General features: G+C 39.8%; 1 protein-coding gene and 1 long non-coding RNA gene across 2 annotated transcripts; both read right to left on the bottom strand.

The window, feature by feature from the left end:
* Positions 1-3,350: 3,350 nt before the first annotated feature.
* Positions 3,351-10,234, bottom strand: LOC144992346 (uncharacterized). Its single transcript, XR_013656229.1, has 3 exons — positions 9,392-10,234; positions 4,544-8,662; positions 3,351-4,131 (listed from the first exon to the last, which is right to left on the bottom strand). It is a non-coding gene; the product is annotated as an uncharacterized LOC144992346 (long non-coding RNA).
* An 8,130-nt stretch (positions 10,235-18,364) lies between these two features.
* LOC144981259 (calcium/calmodulin-dependent protein kinase II inhibitor 2-like) lies at positions 18,365-21,564 on the bottom strand. The gene is made up of 3 exons (XM_078948136.1): positions 21,072-21,564; positions 20,743-20,988; positions 18,365-20,101 (listed from the first exon to the last, which is right to left on the bottom strand). Exons 2-3 carry the CDS (start codon positions 20,912-20,914, stop codon positions 20,028-20,030), a joined length of 246 nt encoding a protein of 81 aa, XP_078804262.1. The 5' UTR covers positions 20,915-20,988; positions 21,072-21,564; the 3' UTR covers positions 18,365-20,027.
* Between the last annotated feature and the right edge of the window lie 253 nt (positions 21,565-21,817).

Here is a 21,817-nt window from a genome sequence, read left to right as displayed (position 1 = left end):
CCCTGATAAAACATTTTTTGCATCTAAATGAACTGGCATTACAATTTTGGAAGAATACCAAAAGCAGAACTCTTCCCAGAATGTTTTTATAACTCCACAGTTAAATAATAAATGATCCAACGTCTCAATGTCCTTTAAACAAAAACTGCAATCATTGTCTTCAAATCCAAAACGAAGTCTCAAAAATTCCTTGGATGGGTAAACATCACTAATTATTTTAAAAGGAATGTCTTTCACTCTTGGTAAAATACAAAATTTTAAGAAATTCAACCTTAATTCAATCACTTCTTCTTTAGAGAAGTGTTTAGAAATGGTTTGGAAGAGTTCTTTTACAAACAATCTTCGTATAAAGCTGTTTGGTAGTTCTGACTTTGTAACTGGCTGCCCATCCAAGAGGAGTGAAGGAAGTTTTAATTGAACTTTGTTGAACTTTTGTGATAATTGGATCAACGACAGAGGAAGAGCTTTGATCACAGCATCATGTTTCCGATCAAATAATCGAAATCTAGAACTAAAATTTTCAAACGACAAAATGTTTCCAGAATGATCCAGTAGATGCAGAACAGACCACATCCCTTTAGTCACCCAGTTATTGTGAAACAAGGATTTGTTGATGAAAGGCAGAAAGTTTGATTGGCAGTTTTTTTTAGATCATAGTCGCATTTAAGCAGAAAGTGAATTCCACCTACATCCCTTAATATTTTAGTGGGGAATTGAAACAGGAACCTTTTTCATTCTTCAAGAAGGATCTCAGCCAGTTGATTTTAATCGTTCCGTCTAAACATTCAACATCAATAGCTTTAAGCCCTCCTTCCTCATAATCCGTTAACATCACACTTTTTCTAAAATAATGAGTTTTGTTTTTCCAAATGAACTTAAAATTAATTTGATTTATGTCTTTAATTGCAGATTTAGGGAAGGATAAAGAATATGCTGGGTAGATTAATCTTGATGGAGATTCCATCTTTACTGGAAAAACTCTACCCAGAATAGAAATATCTCGATTGGACCACACATTTAGGTTTAATTAACAATTATCTAGAGTTTTCCTAAAGTTTAGATCTTCCAATGATTTGGAGTATTTGGTTAGGTAAAAACCCAGATATTTAACTTGGGATTTAACAGAAATGTTTTCACTTGTTGTTAAAGTGGAATCTTTAATTGGCAATAATTCACATTTTTTCAGATTGAGCTTTAGACCAGAAGCTCTGGAGAAAACATTTATTATTGTAGAATCACACAAATTTGACTGCTGTCCTTCATAAAAATAGCTGTGTCGTCAGCAAACTGAGTGATTGCTGTTTGCTGGCCTGAAGCATTAAGTTTCTCAAATTTTAAGTTTTTTATCCAAATGGATAACATTTCAGCTGCTATGATGAATAGTAAAGGAGAGATAGGACAGCCTTGTTTAACTCCTTTGATAATGGAGAATCTCGGCGAGGTCCCATGTGGCAATGAAATGACACTATTCCTATCTCTGTAAAGTGTTTTGGTGAGATTGATAAAATCGGGTCCGAAACTAAATAAATCTAAAGTTTGAAACATAAATTGATGTTCTAGACTGCTTTAAAAAAATCAAGGAACAAAATGAAGCCTAGTCTTCAATCAGATGATTGTAATCCAACAGGTCCAATATGAGGCGGATGTTTTTATGAATGGATCGACCTTTCAGAAAGCCAGATTGAGTGTCAGAAATAATCTGGGACATCCCAGTTTTCATTTTGTTGGCAAATGTGTGAGTTAAGGTTTTATATTCGTTATTGAGCAGGGTAATTGGTCTCAAATTATCAATCAGTCGAGGATCTTTGCCAGATTTCGGTATGAGAGTTAGGATGCCTTGCTTCATAGTTGTTGGTAGAGAGTGCGTGTAAGATATTTCCTTCAGTGTCAGAAAAAGCAGGTCTTTCACATGTTCCCAGCAATGTCTATAAAAATTAACAGTCAGCCCACCTGAACCTGGAGACTTGTCCAAAGCTAAGCATCCTATAGCTTCTTCTAATTCTGACATGGGGATCTCTGCCTCACAAAGCTCTCTGCAGCCATCATCTATTTTAGGGACCAAATGTTTGATTTGTTTTAAGAAGGCTTCAGCATCATGGAGGGAGGATGAGGATGAGTATAACTCACTGTAGAACTGAAAAAATATTTTGTAATTGTTGTAGGATTGGTGCACTCCACATCTTTAATTAACAAAGTTTTGACACTGTTTTGCGCTTGCTTTCTTTTGTCCAGTCTACAGAAATATGCTGAACTATTTTCACCTTCCTCAATCCATCTTGCTCTCGATCTGATATATGCACCTTTGGCCTTATTTATGTACATTTTATCCAAGGAGGATTGCAAGATGATCATTTTCTGTTTATGATTTTTATCGGCGTCCAAATTGTGGCACATTGAGTTTATTTCTTTGATAATTTCTTCTTCCTTCAGTTTATATTGCCCACTTATCTGCTTACCTCTAGATATGGAAATTTGTCTTCATTCTGCCCTCAAATGCTCCTGCAAAAAACAAAAAAAAAAAGGTCTACAAGATGTTTGTAAAAAGAAAAGCAACCACTATAAAAATTCTTAAAACAAAGGTCAAAAGAAATTGAAACACCTTTGGGGGGTCCTGGCTCGTACCTGGGGTTGGGGCGGGGGGATGCCCAGAACTCTTGGGTGGTGATGGGCTGCTTGTCTGGGGCTGTGGGCGCCCTTCTCGGGTGGGGCCCTGCGTTGGGCTCTCCCGGTGCGGCGGGGGGGGGCTGCTCTCCTGGTTGGGCTGGGGCGGCGCTCCCTTTCCCCCCGTGCCTCCCTGCTCTCTGGTTCTGGGGGCCTCCCGGCGGTCCTGCTGGCCCTGGCCTGGGTGGCGGATTTGGTCGCCCGGGGGGCGGTTGTTCCCTGCCTGCTGCCGTGTGGCGTTGGGGGTTCCGGCTGCCGCTGCTGCTGCGGCGGGGGTCTTGGTGTGGGGATGGCTGGGCACTCCTCCTCCTTCTTTTCACATTTCACCGTCCATTTTAGAAAAACATAAATACTCACCTGAGCACAGGTGTTAGCTCACCTTTGCACTAATAGTTTGCGTGATTGAATGACTGAAATATTTCACACTAGTTGGTTTAAAGGCATAAGTATGGGTGTGTGAACACTATCTGTTTTGTGTACATGTTGACATGTGGACATTTTTTCAGCCAGCAGGTGTGTTGATAACATTTGACTGTGTGTGTGAACAGGCCCCGCCCTTTTTGTACTACATTTGAACCGTACCATAATGATAAACAACCAGTAAACTTGCTTCTCTATGCTGCTTCATGGTCTTATCTCCCCCCCTCCTATTATCACCCTCTTACCCCCCCCCCCCCCCCTCTCTCTAACATCCTTCTCTCTTCTTCCCTCCTTTCCTTTTCTGTCCGGTCCAACACCAAAGATTTTCAAACATGATTGAAATTAATAAAGTTGGGCCTCAATTACAAAAGGGGTTTATTCAGACATACCTTTGGTTTGTCTGAAGATGAATAACCCCTCTTGTTAAAGTAAAATATGTCCAACACAAGAGGCTGTCAGCTCTCATCTGCCTGCCCAGCTGTTGGACAGGACAAGTTAAAAAAAAAAAAAAAAGAAATTGAACACAGATATAAGTCATACAAATAACACGGCACATTAAAAAAGTGAACTTTAGTAATCAACTAAATGAAATTAAAAACAATGTGAAGCAAGTTTGGGAAATAATAAATAACAATAGGTGTGTGGCATCCAGAAACTGTGCACCAGGGTTGCTGGGAGATGAGGTGCACCCAGAACTCTAGCGACGGTTCCCGCTGGTGACCAGAGGGGGAGCCAGAGCTCTGACGTCTGACAACATATCTGTTACGTGGTGTGTGATTCACGTTACTGTTTACTGAAATCATGAATAACTGTTTCCTGAAGATAATCAACAAGAACTTGATTTTCATTCTAGTACATTTTAATTGGATGGTTTATTAAATATAACACATGTTAGGTGTGTTGTGTGGTCATATTTGGGCAGCCAAGGACTGGAAAATCATTGGGAATTATTGAAGTCATTTGATACTCCTTTGAGCAGATCTTCAGGGGTGTGCAGGTCCAGCACCAGTTCGATGTATGATCCAGCTTCTCTTCTGGTTACGAAGCAATCTAGAAAGTTCAAACAGATTTAGAAGACTGCAAAGACACCTGGTCTGATTTATCAGTTTACATAAAAGGAAGTATCCAATCAAGGATCAAACTTTTTCTCTTTTTTTTTGGGGTGGGGGTGTCATATTTTCAACTCATTTTGAGCATGATATTAAAAAGTGTCACAGGTGTAACTGGATCTAGATTGGACTGTAACAAAAACTTTTATTATAGCTTGGCAACTGATATAACACAGGAGCCATAAGGATTTTAGGTAAAAGCCAGACACACAGAAAACCTGAGTTTTAACAGTTCTTAAAATTATTTTCTGTTACTTTCAGTCATATATTCCTCAAGTTATATGAAAATAGATAAAACTTTCAAATAACTGCTTGTAAAGTGAGGTTTAATTTGGACTAAACTGCCCACTTACCTTTGCAGTTAATAGATGTAACTTTGTGATCGTTTTATAAAATGTAATGGGCTGCTATGGTAGTTATTTATTTGAAAGCCATACCTGCAATGAAAAATCATGTAAGATGATTTAGGGACAGTTTAATGCACTTAAAGATGGACAAAATGACTTAGAACTGAAAAACATTCCCCTTCCTTTTACTTTACAGTTATTTCCACTAATGCATCTATCTGTCTGCGTGCACTTCTTGTCAAGTTTGTGTTGATTTATTGAATGTACAATAGTGTATGTATTTGTGTCAGCATGTAGGTGAAAGTCTTTCAATGCCGTTTGGAGGCATATTTGTCGAAGGCTTAAAACAGCAGAGTTTATTATTGCTTCCAATCAGCTGCCTTGCCAGAGGTAACCATAGCAACTGACGGAGTAAAAGTAAGGTTTGAGGTCTCCAGAGAATTTGGAAGACTTTGTTTTGCCACATGCAGACTCATTTAAAGCCTTGAATAAAACAGAGAAAACAATCAAAGTACAATTGGCACAGTGTTCTCTCAATACGAAGAGCAACACAACCCATAAATGCATGCATGCAATTCAATGGCAGAAACAATTCAAGATACCAGCTTGGGCCTTTTTTGTCTGTCTGTTTTATATTATTTAAATTATTTTTAAATCATTTGGGAGAATTTATTATTGAAAATGTGTTTTTTTTATGTATTTATTTAATGCATTGTAGTAATGCTATATGAACCAGTGCTTCCACTATGATTATATTTTTTGTGAGCTGTTCTGAGGCCTTGGGCTTCTTTATTTGCTCTGGTCAATTGAGCTAGCCACATTCCTGCATGCCTGAGTTATTGAGTCTGCTTCATCAGCTGGAGGTCTGGGTTACCTGGTTTGAATCTCCTCTAACACAGGCCTCTATCAGGTGGAGGCCTGTGTTACTACTTTACATTAGATGACATACAGCGACCTGTATTTATTATTTTCTGATGCCTTTGGAGCTATTTACCCTATAAAAAAATGTTTTTGAGTCTCAATAGGATTACTCTGGTAAAATGAAGGCCAGATGGACAAAACTGATAAATAAAAATCCAGATAATTACTAAAACTTTGCACTATAGGGGGGAAATGTTCACGTTCTAATTGAATATTTAGTATAACTGCACATGAATCTCATTAAGTTGGAGTTATATGGAGCCTCAAAAACATCAATGTGGTAAAAGTGGTTTCATGAGACAAAGAGACAAAGATGCAGAAAAGATCAAATACGTCTGGCGCAATAACTTTAAGGTGTTGCTTTGGCTTTTTGTGTCAACTAAAAATGACATTTAGTAGTCCTCCATGATTTAGAGCTGGTCTTAACCTGTTGGGAGACTCTTACGTAACACAAAAACTCTCACATTGTCTTTTAACCGGCAGGATGCAAGGGGAATCCATATTTCATAGATTTACTTGTACTGCATAGGTGTACATAAATTAGAAATGAAGGTTTTTGTTTGTGCACACTGTTTTTCCTTTGTGGCAGAGCCTATATGCAATGTGATATAAGATAATGTTACCTGGGTATGGTCCCCCTCAGTTATCTCACTGTCTCCAGACCGGTCTGAACAATGAACGGATTGTGCCTATAATCAAGATTGTAGGCACCCACGTTCTGCAGCTTTTTGGTGATTCTCTGAAGATAGGCACAGAACTTAAACACAACAAAAAGGTTTACCTCCTGTCACTGAGCTGGTTGTGGCATTCATCTAACTTTGAAGGATGCAACTGTTGTGATAAAAATGACACAATATTTAAAGACAGCTGTGAATTATAGTAAAAATACAGATGATTTTGAGAAGATCCCTTAAAAACAAAACTCTTTCAAAAGGCATGATGTAACACAGATAACAGGAGCTTTGTTTCCCCCAGTTTGCCATTGTTTTAGGTTATTTTCTTGCTTTTATAATAATTCTATAATAGATTGTTGATGATTTGTTCTCCATCTTATCTTAAGACGACTAAAATGTCAAGTCAAAGTTGGTTCTGCACCTTTTTGAGTAATAAAACCCAGTCTCACAAACTCTGCTTTTCTGATAACTTTGAATAATTATTAGTTACATAACACTAAACACACTTATGCTTTTGACTTGTGAAATGGGGCGAATCCTTCCAGGATTCACGGGGCTGCTGGAGCCTATCCCGGCCACTTATGGGCGAAGGCAGGGGACACCCTGGACAGGTCGCCAGTTCGTTGCAGGGTCCTTCCAGTTTTGTCATAAATAAATAAAAAAACCACAGCAGTACTTGAAAAGTATTAAATTTCTTTTTTCTATCTTTTCTTTTTGAAGCACAGAGGTAATTCGGCTCCTGCAGAAGAAGCTCTTCACTACTAAGGACACAAGCTGGCTTTCTCAGTCAAATTCATTTGAAACATTAACTCAATTTTTATTTTCAATTTTAAAAAAAAGCCTAAATCAGAGCCAGAAACATCTGTGTGCACATCATGGTTGTGCTGGTATACATGTTTTGCCAGATCCTTAAGGGTGAATAGAAAATTCCAGCTTTTGAGAAGTTGTCAACAAATAGATTTTCAAGATGATGCAGTAGCAGTTTGTTCTCCTGCTCATGTCGTTTTTACCACAGTAGCAGAATGTCCACTGGTAGTTAATTAATCCGAATCAAAGAGCAACAAATTCTGTAAACAGGAACAAGCTGCAAGCACGCTCCATTGGTGAAAGAGAGACAAGCCCAGGGGGAGACGAGCAGATTAGAGGTGGATTCTCCCCAGACCTCCTCCATACCACTTCCTTGTGGTGGAACTCGTTAACATTCATCTCACTCGCGGCTCACCGTGCATCTCCAGCAGCAGAGAAAGCTTACACACCCAGGGCAGAATTAAAATGGTGATGCAGCACTTGTTTCCCGTCAACAAGAGAGGGCATGCTAAGAAGTGAGAGACAGAAAGAAAGGGCAAGAAGAAGCAGCGTAGACTTGAAGAGTAAGGATCTGACAGCTGGTTGGTATTCCTAAGGTATAGCTGGGAAGCCAGTGGTGCAGAGTGGACATCGCTGAGGAATTTTAATAGGAGTTCGCAATTGTTTGCATCCTTTTGCTGCAGATTTGGCCATTTTATGGACAACATTTCCATCAGAAAAATGAATAAATCAATTAGTAGGAAATAGCTTCATTCTGTTACATATTTTTTAGGGCACTTAATGGGTTTTTTAATGACAACAAAAATTTGAAAAAAGGATGCAGTCACCAAAAAAAGCTTTTTATAACCTAGTACCTCTAATATCACATTCATATTCCGCTTCCTGAAGCCAACTATAGACTGAATCCTGTTCATGATCTAAAATTAGAGGCCTGAAAGCAGCAGATTCATGACACCAAACCCTGAAAGCTGTGGTAAACCAATGCTTCTGACAAAAAGGACTGAGATAATTGAGCTGTTCTGTTATGTTAATCAGCAGGGATGGACTTGGCGGTTTGGGGGCCAACAATAACACAGGGCCCTCTGCATTGGTTGTATTAAAGACCTTCTCCAGTAAAAATTGTGCTTTCAGTGTTTTTCTAACATGTTCTTGTAGCAATTATTTATAATGGGGGACTTATAAATAGAAAATTGAGATTAAAACTATATTTCAAAGTATTTCTTTATTTAATTGAGGTGAATTAAGAACAGACAAATTTATGCTGTTTGAAAAAGCTTGTAACTAAACTCTGCAAGTGACAAGCTCCCTGCTCTGATGCATTCTGATGCATCCACCTGCAGACAAATAGATCCTTGTATGTCTTTGTTTTCCTTGTCTGAGCTGGAATCTTGCTAAAAATATAAACAGCTGGATATAACATTGTTCATCTTTTTTGTCACACCACTAATGTTAGGTTGGGGTTGTAAGTGACTGTAAGCTAGCAGGACTACTCTGGGAGCTAGCAGTTCTGCCCACAACACACAGGCGAATTTCTGCAATCTGCAGAAACTCTGTCTTAGAAAATGACACAGGTTTTTTTATTTTTTATTTTGGCTAAAAATAGGATAATCATAAATAAAAGACCACTGGAAATGCTTTGACAATAGATCACAATTTCTTACCTTTGCTTGATGGTAAATCCGCCCCTGTTAATCAGGCTCAGCAGCTTGAGAATAAGATGCGTCTGTAGAAAAATGGTCCAATTTGTTTCAAAGCCTTTTTAGAAAAATTGCAGCCAATAAACTTGGGTTTTAGTAAACAAAAAGTGAGCTGTGATAAAACCTTTTGCCTTGGTGCAGCCTTAATTCTAATATTACGTCAGTCTCAAATTTTGAGCGCCGAATACCATTATTTTGATAAATGAAACTGAGCTGAGCGATCTCTGTCTGAAAAGAGCCTCACATCTGGAATTTCATGTTTAAAAACATCCTGTTTGAGAGTACGGAGACACATGAAGATCTACCAAACAAATCACTGCAAAGAAATTATTTATCCAAGAGCCGTAGGACTGCAGATATAAAAACATTACAATGATTTATGGGATTTTTTGATAAGCTATTCTCTGCCTCCCACATTAAATATGACCAAATATATTGCGTTCACCTGCATCCTTACATGTTCAGAGGGAAAGTCACTAAACGTACTTCCTACAAAATCCTGACAAACTAAATGGAGGCCGTCACATGACAGAATCATAAATGTGGATCATCAAATAAAAATGTGCAGAGACCAGTATCTGCAATGATCGAACAGTCAAGCACAGAGAGAAAGATGATCATTTTGTCTGAGGCTTAGCATTAGTTTTTACTCATGAGGTTGTCCTGGCAACCACAAGCATCTGGTTCCAGTCCCCCTCCTTTCTCCAAGGGGAGTCCCACCAATCCACTCAATAAACAGCTTGATTATTACGTACCAGGAGGCAGAGGGCTAAGCTGCCTGGAGTTCTCTCCAAAATCCGTAAAAGTGTTCGGCAGACTTTCTCATTCACTCGAAGCCTCTGGAGCTCAGCAGTCACTGACAGTCGTGCAGCCACGCTCATTCATCTAGTGGGACCAAAGAGCTGTCATGTCCCAGCTCAACATTTTTCAATTCCTCAATAATTTATTGATGGCAGGCAGTCAAATTACATATCAATAATGTAAAAGGGTTTGGTACTGTGTTGATACAAAACACCCTTTGAGTTGGGCTCGTTTCTGCTCACAGACCCGCAGACATTTCTACCGTGTTTAGTCCCACGTGGTCCGGAGCTGGCACATTGCATGAGCGCAGTGTGCATCACTGAGCTGTGTAATGTCGGTTGATGATGAAAATGCAACTCATGTTTTCATTTATGACTCTGTCTTTGAATATGTGTGCAGGATAAAACCCCAGAGTGGAGCTTCTTAGTAAGGGGGGGGCAGCCAGGAATAAAAAAAGTTTTTAAAAACGGGAAGCTCATCACTTACCATGTTGTTCATCACTTACCATGTTGTAGCTGTGTTAAGAGTTTTGCATAATTTCCATGTTTAAACCTGTTAAATAAAAACTTTTGTACATTCTGTACCCACATGCCCCCCCCCCACCCCCTATGGTGCTGGTCAGTTAAACAGCTATTCGGTATGTATGTAGGAGCCAATCACGTATGTAGGACAAATTTAAGTGACCAATGGCGACGTTCCATCTAGGTCAGCATCTTTTATTCAGAAGGCACGCGTACACAGTTACAGTATATGCCATCCTGCCCCGGGGGCCCTGCAGAGACCCACTCAGCCACAGTGGGACAGACCACCATTTTGTTCTGTTTTGAAAATGATCTCCACACATGAGATTAGCTGGGGGGGGGGGTCTTGCAAGCTTGCGCATCCCTTTGTCGAGCATCTCCCGTTTGTGTATTTGCCGTGTTTGTGTGCGCGTACGCGGGATGCCAGGCTGCATTTGTGCACAAGCATGCGCGCTCTCCACGTGAGCGTCTTTAGTGTGAGTTCATGCTGAAGTGAAAGCTATCTCTGTGGAGGCACTGGATGCCCACTTCTGGAAAAAACATATTGCTCGTCTATGAAGCCTGAGGAAAGCAGCAGTTGCATTTTAATGTCTCTGCGGTGTTTACAGCCGTGCTCCTCCAACCATCGCAGGAGAGGACAGACAAAAGCAAAACATTGGATTTGTTTCAGCCAAACCAGGGCTGTCCCGCTCTTTGATGCTCTGCATCAATCTGCAACATGCATGGGCTTTCAAGAGAACTGTTCTGCAGCTGAAAACATCAGCGCATGAAAAAAACATAAACAAGTGTGTAGACAGTGACTGCGTGACTTGTTTCAATGCTTTATGATGCCACTGCACCAAAATGTGGAAAGCTGTTTTTTCGCGACCGTTTGTATCTCTCCTCAGATTTAAACCAGCAACAGAGCATCTAGAGACTGAGAGACAGAGAGTGAGAGATGGAGTAAGAGAGACTGGGGAATGTGGTTGCCATAGTAACCATCTGGTGGGTCGAAACTGTTTCTCCCTGGCATTCATTTCATCATATTGAGCCTCTGTCTCTTGTCCTCTCTTCCAATCTCCACTCTCACCTTTGTTTATCCTTCTTTTTCTCCTCAATATCTCCGGCCCTTTTATCTCTTCATCTCCATCTTGCGTTCTTCCTTTTCTTCTTCTCCCCGTTCTGGCCGCCCGCCCGCTCGCCCGCCCGACCCAACGCTTGCCTTCCTGCCACTTTTCCTGCCTCTCAAGAGTTGAATGCAGAGTGGTCCTTCCATCTCTGTCTTCTTGGCCGTTTGTCCATTTTTATAACCCTGCCCTGACAGATCCACCTGGTAAACTGGAAACTTGTTAAATAAGAACATGTGCGAGGACCAAAGCGACAGGATTTACAGAGCGGACTTATAGGAAAAGCTGGACTCAAATCAGAGGAAACTCTCCTGAAAGGTTGACGTCATCTGATTTAAATGAAAGCGCAGTTGTGTTGGATGTTAAGTCATTAGTAGGGTTGGTTTTTTGGATATTAACTCGGACGTTTAGGCCCCATTCAGAAACAAATGAAATATTCTGGTACCTTTACATTCCCATCATCCAGCACTGCATTATTTCCCTTTTTTTTTTCCTCCTTCCTATCAGCACTCGCCCTTGTGAATTCCCAGCAGAGTCTCAATCAGCCAGAGAATACCTGATCCCAATGCTAAATAAGCTTGTCTGCCACACGGATACACACAGATCCACTAGTGTGTACAAAAACGGAAAACAAAAGTGTGACAAACACCCTGGAAGCGCACACATGTAATGCAAATGTTTCCACCCGTTTTTGCATACAATATTCATGTATTTATATATTAACGCACAGTATACCTCCTATTGATTCAAGTTAAAACAGAGTGAAGGTGACTTTCCCAGTGAGTGGTTGGGGCATGAGGTCACAGCTGACATTTCCCTGCCCAAAAACAAAGGTCATGTTGTGAGCGCTGCGGCGACAGACAGGTGAAATTCAGTCAGACCAAAGACGGAGAATCTCTGAGTGTTTGCATCTAAAAGGGTTTTGTAAAACTTTTCCACTGAACGAGCTCTTAACGCTGTTTTTTTCTTTCTTTCCACCTATTCGCTATACTTGTCAGAGCTTATGAAACCCAACAGCCATCCAGCGCTTGACTTTTATCTGCCCTTTTCACAGCATTAGCGATTACCTGCTCATGAGTGGTTCTTCAAAATCTATTTGCAACAATACCATCTAAAGAGTAAGTAAATCATTACAGCATGCCGCGGCATCTTCGACCGGCGGCAGAGCACGTTTATACTCACGTGTAATTCAAGGCTGATCTTGGATTCGAGGCGCCATGATGGCATCTGTGCATGGACTAAGTGTGGAAAGAGAAAGAGAATCTGCACTTTTATTCTGAAATTTTTTGTTGTTGAGTTAAAGGGGAAATTATATCTCAAGGGTGATACTCCTAATGTTTTACAAAAACATTTTTGTATAATTTAATTCTCACTGTTTTGGCATCTCAGTGCTGTAACAAGACAATAGCTGATTTTTTTTTTAAATAAAACAAAATTCACCTATTCAGCAGTAAATTATTCAGGATCAGAATCATAGGCTGTCTTCTTCTATGCTTAACTCTGTTCATCATTTAACAACTCTTTGTTCATTTAGATTTTTAAGAAATGGTAAACCTAATTATTGGTCATTTGTTTATTTTATATTGTTTATTTGGTTCTACCCGTCAGTTTAATATTATCATTTTGCTGGTGTGTGCCTAACACATTGTTGTTTATTTTGTATTAACGGCTGTCTTGGGGAACCCCTGGGGGGCTGCCGCCTTGGGAGGGTAGGGGAGGGTTATTTGATCATTTAAGTTATGTTTTGTACTGTTTTCTGAAATGGTGCAATAAAAAATTGTTCACAAAAAAAAAAGAAATGGTAAAAGAATTTTAGCACAACATCATAACTATGCATGTAATTTAATGGAGACGAGATTATTTATTAGCAAAACTAACTTGTTAGCCTAATACAGTGCTGCATTTTGAAATATTTTTTTTTTATGGCTTTAACTTTAGACTTCGGTGCTGTCATTAAGACAACTTAAATGTGTTCAGTTATTCAGTGATGGGCGTCTGACAAGTCCAGGGTTTCAGACAGCAGTACTTCTATGATCCTGAAAAACAATGTAAGAGAAGGTTTTATGTGTTTTTATGATAGACTCTGAAAGTGTCTTTTTTTAAAAACAAAAACTATTTAAAATGAAGAGTTTTAAGGCTAAAGGAAAATGTTTATTCAGTGGTAGAGGCTCCTATCCTCTGTTTCACATGGTACAGTGTGCTGCCATGTATGAAAAGTGCAATATGAATAAAGATTGGTCTCAGTTTGGTTACCTAAATACAAAGTAATGGATTGAAATGACAAGAGTTTATACCTGTTTTGATATTTGTCAAAAAATAGACTTTTCAATATTCCTGTTTTTCTTTCATTTTCATCAAAAAATGTGGTCAGTCTTGATGTCTTTGCACCAAATCTTTATAAAAAAGCTGCTCAGTTTAAGTCTAAGAACTCTATAAGTTGCTATGACTGAACAGATTTTTAAAACAGTTACGGAAGTTATCCTATATTCCCTCTTCCTTTGTGCTGCTCAGTCTGCAGCACAAAGCTGAACATGCTTCATTTACCAGGCACTTAAAAGATGGAGTGGAGATCTTTTCATTCAATTATTAACCCGCCTCCATCTACCTACACCTATGCTATTCATGTCGTAAGTTCTATTTTGACTTTATTATTTCAGAGACTGCATTGAAATTTTCTTCCATTGAATGTAGAGGTACTACTTCCAGAATTCAGTGAAGCCGTACTGTTAAAGGTCAGAGACAGAGGAGGGGTTTCATACATGTCTCAGTAAGTTTTTGAAAGTTTAAAATGACAGAAAAGCTGGAAACATTTCTCAAGAGAACTGATCGTCGTGTATTCAAAAATATAATGTAATCATTCAAGAAGCACATTTTGCCGTCTATATGCATACATACTTTTTTGAATGTATGTTTGATGTTTATTTTAGCTAAATTTGGTTCAAATGCTCTGAAAAAAGAGACCAAAGAATACAAGAAACAGCAAAATACTCACATTTGATGACATTGGTTATTTAAGTGTGATGTTAGATAAAGGAAAGAACGGTTACAGATGACTGCTTGATATGTCTGAGAGGTAAGGATAAGAATCATTATGATAAACAACTACATCATAATCCTTTCTATGTAATATGTAACCTTGATATTATTTACATCCCAGGCTTTAAACATGTCACTTTTCCTTCAAATGTAAATAAAAGCTAAGCATTTTTTTACACATAGATGCCTCTTGTACATCATCCAATTACCTTCTGGGAGACGCCTGTGTCACTTCCAATCAAGAAGAAACTGCTGGTTACATAAAAGTAACTTGAAGTCAAAATTTTGTTCAGGCTGGACTGTTTATGGGTCCTTATTATATTGCAATCAAGACAATCGGGCCCTAAAAGATTGATCTGGACTGAATTATATCATGACAATTTGAATTTTTGAACTGGCTTTGGTTGTAGCAATTGCTTGATTTGAGCTTTCTTTCTTTTTCAAAACTCTCAGTTGTGAATTAAATCAACAAAATAAAACAAAGCTGAATAAAAGGAATTCTAATGTCGTTTGTTGTTTTAAAAGCTGTAAATGCCAATTTTGATTTTGGGAGACTAGAACAAGTAGGATACTAATGGCGACTTTAGCCTTTGTATTTCAGTGAGGGTGGGATTATCAGGAAATATTTACAAAGTTAAAGAAAAAAAAAGCTAAAAAGATAGCGGAAATGAAACCACAAACAAGGCTGAGAAGCATGAACTTTGAGCCTTACGGCTTTGTCTGTCATATTTTGGAGGAAAATAGTTAATAGTTGTATAATTTATTTATTTATAAAGAAAATGTGAATTACGGTCCATGCAAACATTAGTGCAGTAAAATTTAAGAAGTTGTACTAAGACAAAGTTTTTCTAAATTATCCAGCATTTCATCATTGCAGGGATGCCAGTATAGCTTAGTCAGTTTGTTAGTTCATTTTAGTATTTTTCTATTGAACTCTTTGTATTTGTGATCCTTTTGATTTCATGTTTTACTTCGAAGCCCATCGAGACGACTGTTGTTGTGATTTTGGGCTATACAAATAAAATTGAATTGAATTGAATCATTTTATTCATTCAACATTGTCACAACTCTATTGCTGGAAAAGGCAGGAAACATGTTTTAAAGCCTTTAACAAGCCTACCAAGAAAATAATAATTGGAAAACTTGCTATTCTGTCTTCTATTTCTCAGTGGGTGTGTAGTACACACAATCAATTAAAGAAATTGTGTTCAAAATGTGTCAACAGAGTATTTAAGAGGTACATGCTACTTTTTGTTCTGTGAAACTACGCTCTCATTACGTTGCATGAAGTACTCCATTACTTAACATGTAAATTTCACATACATTAAATGGTACTTTCTGTGTACTTATTCTCTTATTATCAATTGTAATTACCATGAAAAATACAATAAAGTACCACGGAAGTATTGTGCAAATACCAAACTTCCTACATGGTGAGTACCATGAAATACATATAAACTTAATGAGTTCATAATACATTCTTCACAGTATTTCTAATATAGTTTTTGTTCACTTACACGAAATTACCACCTAAATACCCTGTAAGTACTGTACTGTAAAATGAAGTATTAATCTGAAATGTGGTAAAACAGTAATGATGACAGTCAGTGTTATAAGGTGTGAGTTGGGACAAAGATGAGGCCATGTCAGCAAACCAAAAAGAAGTTTGATGGAGGTAGGTCCAGCATTAGGACTGCAGCACACACTGCAACACTATCGGAGGGAAAAATCTGATTCTGATCACAGCTCTGTCAATCCATCTTCAGTCCTAAAACCAGCTCATCCTGACTGTGGAAGACCGTTCAGGTTCCTTTCCTCCACCTCTCTGAATTGTTTGGATCTGTGAACAACTTCTCTCATTAGCCAGTCCAGACTTTTGACTGTCAAAAGACTGTTTCACAAATTTGTTCTTTGAAAAGAATCTGGCTATTGACCAGATCTTCATTTCTGCAACTCATGAACATTATGTCACATAAAAACATCACAGTTTAACAACAAAACTGCACGTTTATCACACTCAGTACTGAAAACACGGGCAAATTTTCACACATTTCCCTTTTTAACACTAGACTGGTGTGCAGGAAGCTTCTTACAGGCATGAAGAAAGCATAACAGTGCATGATGTGTGAGGATGGACAGCATTTTATTATTTACTGCTTTTAAGGCTTTTTTTTCCTGAGGTCTAAATACCAGGAACCAGGTTTTTAAAAGCCTTCTTTACCTAAACTGCTGCGATCATTAATTGGTAATCTCCAGTCATCATTTTTAGCTCTACAGAGAAAATTGTAATTATTGCCACGGCTTCAAATGTAACACCTGTTCTTTTTTTATTTAAGCATGGCTGCCACTTTTTCACATGATAGGTTGTAATTTTTCTAATTATATGACACATGCACCTGCAGTGCAGCCGCTTAAAACTGCTACGTTTTATGGTTTGTAAAACTCTTCCTCCAGCGCCTTTGGTTCCACGCTTGCTGGCGGCTGGAGTGGAACTCACTAATGAGTCACAGGTGTGTCTGCCTTTGTAGGTGTGACTTACAGTCAGTGCTTGCTGTTTGCGTTGCTGGTCTGCCGGCTGCCAAAATCATGAGTGGAGGTAAAAAGAGGTTAAAGATTTTAATGTAAAAGTCAAGCAGAATAACTGAGGGGGTATTCAGACTGGAAAAGTCAATTGGTCCACACAGAATCTGCATAATTGGGTCCGGAACCATACATCTGGTCTGTATTCATACTGCCATCAAGGGGACTTTCCTGTTTTGATCAAAGCCATGTGACTAAAGATCTCTTCAGTCATGGCCAGGAGTTACGAGGGTAAAGCAACGGGAGAATGACTAATGGAAGTCCTACACTTTGCAGTCCTTGTTGGGTTAGTTCACTTATTTGCTGACAGATTTTGAGTGTATATATCAATGTTAGGTACAACAGTTTTTTTTTGCTACTTTGGTACAGTGGAGGCATGCTGCAGGGGGTTGCTAAGAAGATGTTGGCTTGGAAGGTATGCTGATGAGTGTTTATGACATATAGTTTGTTGGGAAAACAGTGAGAAGCAATGTGTTTCACGTTAAAAGTCATTTTAATGAACCTGCATTCATTCGACCACGTTTCAATGAGTTGCTGTGTCTCATCATCATGGTTGCCTCATTCCTACTTTGTTTACATCCCATAATTCCCAGCTACAGTGGCCGTTATGGTCCAGTTGATCCACTCAGAGCAAGGAGCGCATTCAGACTGAGAAAACTCAGAGCGAATATGAACTCAGTCCGATTGGAAAGGAACCAAAAACACCTCGAAAGATGGGCCCGAGAGCGGTTCCTGGTACCGTACCAGAGTCCACTTGGATTTTATTCAGACTGAAAATTTGTTCCAGATTATCGGGAGGGGGGTTCTGGTTTACTTTAAGCGAACCAAATGTGTTAAGTCTGAATGCACCCGAGGAGAAAAGTGTACCAAAGACGTTGCCGTCGACTAAATTAATAAACTTGCAAACTTGATTGTCAGGTTGTGACAGTTCCTAAATCATCTGGGTCTGGTTTTATGATGTGTTGGGGCTCTGCTAAACCAAGCTCGACTCTGGTTTGTCACCTCAAGCTTTCACTGCGTCATTTCAGATGAAAGGATCCCCCATGCAGACTAACATAAGCCATTACTCCCCACTCGTGAAACCCTCTGATCCTGTGTGAGACGAGAAGCTATTGCTGCAGTAGGAGCTGCTGTCAAGGCTGCCTGCTGTCTTGGGGGGGTGGGGAGTGTTTTAGCGATGTAATGCAGTCACACCACTCAGTGAATAGGAGACATTGAAGGAAGAGGGTAGAGATAAGAGAATGGAGAACATTCCATTAAAGATAGAGATGGTATCGAGCCGAAGCTTGGAAAGACTATTCTGCATCGAAAACCCACCGCAGCACCCATCAGCAGCAAGGTGCATCGGTTACCATGGCAAAGGCAGCCCCTTTCATGTCTGTCAAGATGGGGAGCAGGCTAGCAATATGTTCCTCTGGTCTGAAGTCAAGATGAAATGGACATCCAAAGGCTTGACGGTTGCTGCACGTGCTCAGAGGTGCATGCATGTTCCCGGCACGCAGACAGGCGCTGGAGGTTTAAAGATGCTGCGCGCTGACAGAGGCTTGTCACACAACATGAATCATTTAGTCACCACGGCAGAGCTGGAAATGTCACTTCTCATCAGTGTTCCTCACACCCTGGTGCTTCTGCTTCTTTGGCAGCAAAGTTACAGTGAAAGCTTGATCAAAAACAGAAGCTGAGATTTGAAATGCAAACAGACATTTATTGCATTGGGAAGCAGAATTGTACATTTTTCCCCTCCACAAAATCATTTGCAGAACTGTAGCACTTAATGAGTCATAGTCTGTTGTGCAACGTTTTCAGCCCAGTTTCTCATCACGATGAAGTGTGCATTTCAGATTCTTCATGGAATTATTTGCTAGTCATTCTTTCATCTAGTTTGGATTTTTTTTCTTCCAAAGAACAGGATGCTACTTCCTCACAGTGGAAAATACTGACTTCACCTTCCTTGGCAGCCAGATAGGTAATACAATAACAACAGGAGAAACTGTACAAGGAACAAGTCCAAAAGTTACCCAAGATGTCTGCTACTGTCTTTATCTTTCCGATACAAAACTATATTTTCGTGTTTCGTTTTATTTTTGCTACAGTTTGAAAACAGTTTTTTTTTAAAAAAAAGCAACATCAAATACATCATTCTGTATTGTAAACCACCATCAACACTAACAGTAAATAGTATTTTATCGTAATTGTTATTACAAGATAGTAGGCCACTGTACAAATCAGTGTGAATCATACAGTACGACGCAGAATTAAGACTGTTCTCGAGGTTTGTCATTCAAAGCTGTATACGAGGTGCTTCAAGAATACACAAGTTTCAGAACTGCTGCCATGCATGCATGAGTTCATATTTGCCATGCATGCGTTGGTATTTAAGTGTTTTACCAAATGCCCTAAAAAAAATGGCGACCCAACAAAACGACCAAGTTCAATGAGAAAACGTAGAAAGCACGAAAAAGAACGAGTAGTCCAGTAAGGTAAAATCCTCCATGAGATTTGGCACACACAATAATGCACAATGAAATATAAATAGTTTTATCAATATGGTGTTTACAGTCAAGTTACAGTGTCAACCAATCCAGGTGGAAGCCTGGGAAGCTTACAAACAGGTGGGAAGTATACTGCTTAAAAATGAGTTTCCGAACGAAAAGAAAGACCAGCCTCATTTGCTCAATGTTCCTCAACTGTGCAAAAAAAAAATCACAACAAATTAGTAAATAAAAAATTTTAAAAAATTCCCTCAGGCCTTAAAGTCACTGCAAAAGATCTTACTCTCAATAATAAATAAATTCTAAAACAAGCCATTTTACTGATTCCCACTTTGTGCAAGAAAATATGGGCTACCCTTTCCATAATTACAAACCGGTATTCAAGTGCCCTTGATCAAAATGAAGAGCAGAAAGATCTGGATACAAGTTTGATTGAGAACATATACAGAAGAAGTGTGTGCTTTAGTTTCTATATTAGATTTCCTTCTGAATTCTGTCCCTGATTTCTGCATTTCGACAGCATCGCCTCCTCTTTCACCTCCACCCCCTTGCTCCTCCCCTGATGTTTCTTGGTGTGATCAAATTTATGGCAAACCCTGTAATCCAGGGTGTGTTTAAGAGTGTGTGTGTGTGTGTTGGAGGGGGGGTCCACCTAAGGAGGTCTCCTTTGCTGCCATCTCCCACCCTTGTCATCCGGCTGGCCGTGGCTGACTGGGAGAGGAGGGTGTGGAAGTGCTTCTTGCTGCCACATGAAAGAAAGTGCTTATATACATTGTCTTTGGGTTAAAACTGGTAAATATCGCCATAGAAAATTTTCAGCAGTGTCTTTCAGACAGGTGGTGAGCCCAGCGCACTCTAAGCTTCTGTCGAGGTCTTCTCTGTTCCATTTTTCAGCGCTTCGTTGTCGCCATTCTCATCCTCGATCACAACTGTGGATGACAGGGAAGGGAGAGTTAAAGGAGAGGGGGCGGGGGATGCTCTTCGTCATCTTGAAAATTCACCATCAACTGACAGGAGGGCATGAAAGCACAGAACCATTAGTACAACCCTATGAGCAGAAATGATGTGGACATGCATGAGAGAGTAAGTCAGTGGGGGGGGGGGGGATGAGTGCAATTCTCTGATGCACATTTTCAGATGTATATGTGCATCTCTGCTGTACACAGGTGCCTGCTTTCTCTGAGCACTACTACATGCGTGTCCGTGCATGTTCTTTTTTTTGTATCAGAAATGATGCAAAAAAAGCAAAAAACAAGAATCTGACAAGGCACATATAAAACTTAATCATGTTATGGATGGATCATTCAGCACAACTCTGATCAAAACGCATTGAACAGCGCGCACTGCGCATCCAACTTGTGTTGCAATGCCAGGGGAATATTAAAACAATCCGCACATCATTCAGTCACGCAAACAGTCGACATGTCTGTTATTACACCCCGCTGTGGAGCTCTAGAGAGAAAACTGTCGACTGCTTCAACAAATCCTCGATTGTTTGGATGCCAAGACCGCATTCACGCCATCACTACCATAACCATGCACACGGAAAACGCCTTAATTATATAATTACCCCGTTTGCTTCTCCCTATTTGTCCGAGTTTCGGCGGACGCTTGTTGTTCTGGGAGCCGTTAAAGAAGTTGTTGGTGTCTTGGAGACGACAAGTGAAGGAAAGGTGTCCCTCCTCGCCCTCATTTCCATAATGACTCATTTTTTCTTCGTTGAAAGGCAGCACTTCTGACATCTCCAAATGCGTCTTAATCGCCAAGGCGCACCAAATGAAATGTATATTTCGTGGCCAAGCTCCGAACTGGTCGGCTGTAGCAAACAAAAAAGAGGGGAGAGGAAAAAAAACAAAAAGAAAAGCAATCGGCAGACACGACCTAGCCCTTTTTGTTTACCCAAAAGACACGTGTCTGGATCCGTCAGAGCGCAACAGAATCATCCGAAATCCAAAATAATATCTTCAGTTTCCCTGCTTGAGAATCTTCGGCAACATTATTCAAGAGGATCCCTGGACGTTTTGGTCTCCGCGCGTGTTGCTTTGGAGATGGAGGCGCGCGCACAACAGAGCCGCCAAGCGCCCGCTGCTCGGTTTGGAGCTGCTCAATCCGCCGCTCAGAAATTCTGAGGAAGAAATGCAAATTGGGGAGCGATGCGACGCGCGGATCCTGGGGAGACCTGACGAGGGAGCTGTACGGGGGTTTTCTGACTGGCGCAGCCAGCTGGAGTCGTGGCATAACCAATGCTCAGTTCTCCGGAGTGTAGATACCACCAAATAAATGACGAGTTTAAAAAAAAAAGCAGATAAACGTGAATCAAATCAAGCGAAATGTGTCGTTTCTGCGCCACCAATCGACGAGGCAGAGACATGAAAATTTCTAGAATTTCGTGTTGCGCAGCTTCTGCGAGGGAAGCGGACGTGCGGAATTTATTGCAGACTTTGATGAAACATTTCATTTGTCCCTCTGCATGGCGCACTCAGGTGCGTCCAGAGGCCCTGCGATCTGGGTTTATGTTTCAGGATTTCACCAACAAGCGCAGTCTCGCATATTTGCGCATTTCGTTGTCATGTTTTATTTTTTTTATTCGTGATTACTTTATAATATATTCTTTGCAGTTTTCTCAGTTTTATTTGATATTCATT

The sequence above is a fragment of the Oryzias latipes genome, chromosome 5, assembly GCF_053564925.1.
Source record: "Oryzias latipes strain Hd-rR chromosome 5, Olatipes_Hd-rR_3.1".
Taxonomy (NCBI): Eukaryota; Metazoa; Chordata; class Actinopteri; order Beloniformes; family Adrianichthyidae; genus Oryzias; species Oryzias latipes.
Note: the sequence above shows the minus strand (reverse complement) of the source record. Positions and strands in the feature narration are given on the sequence as shown.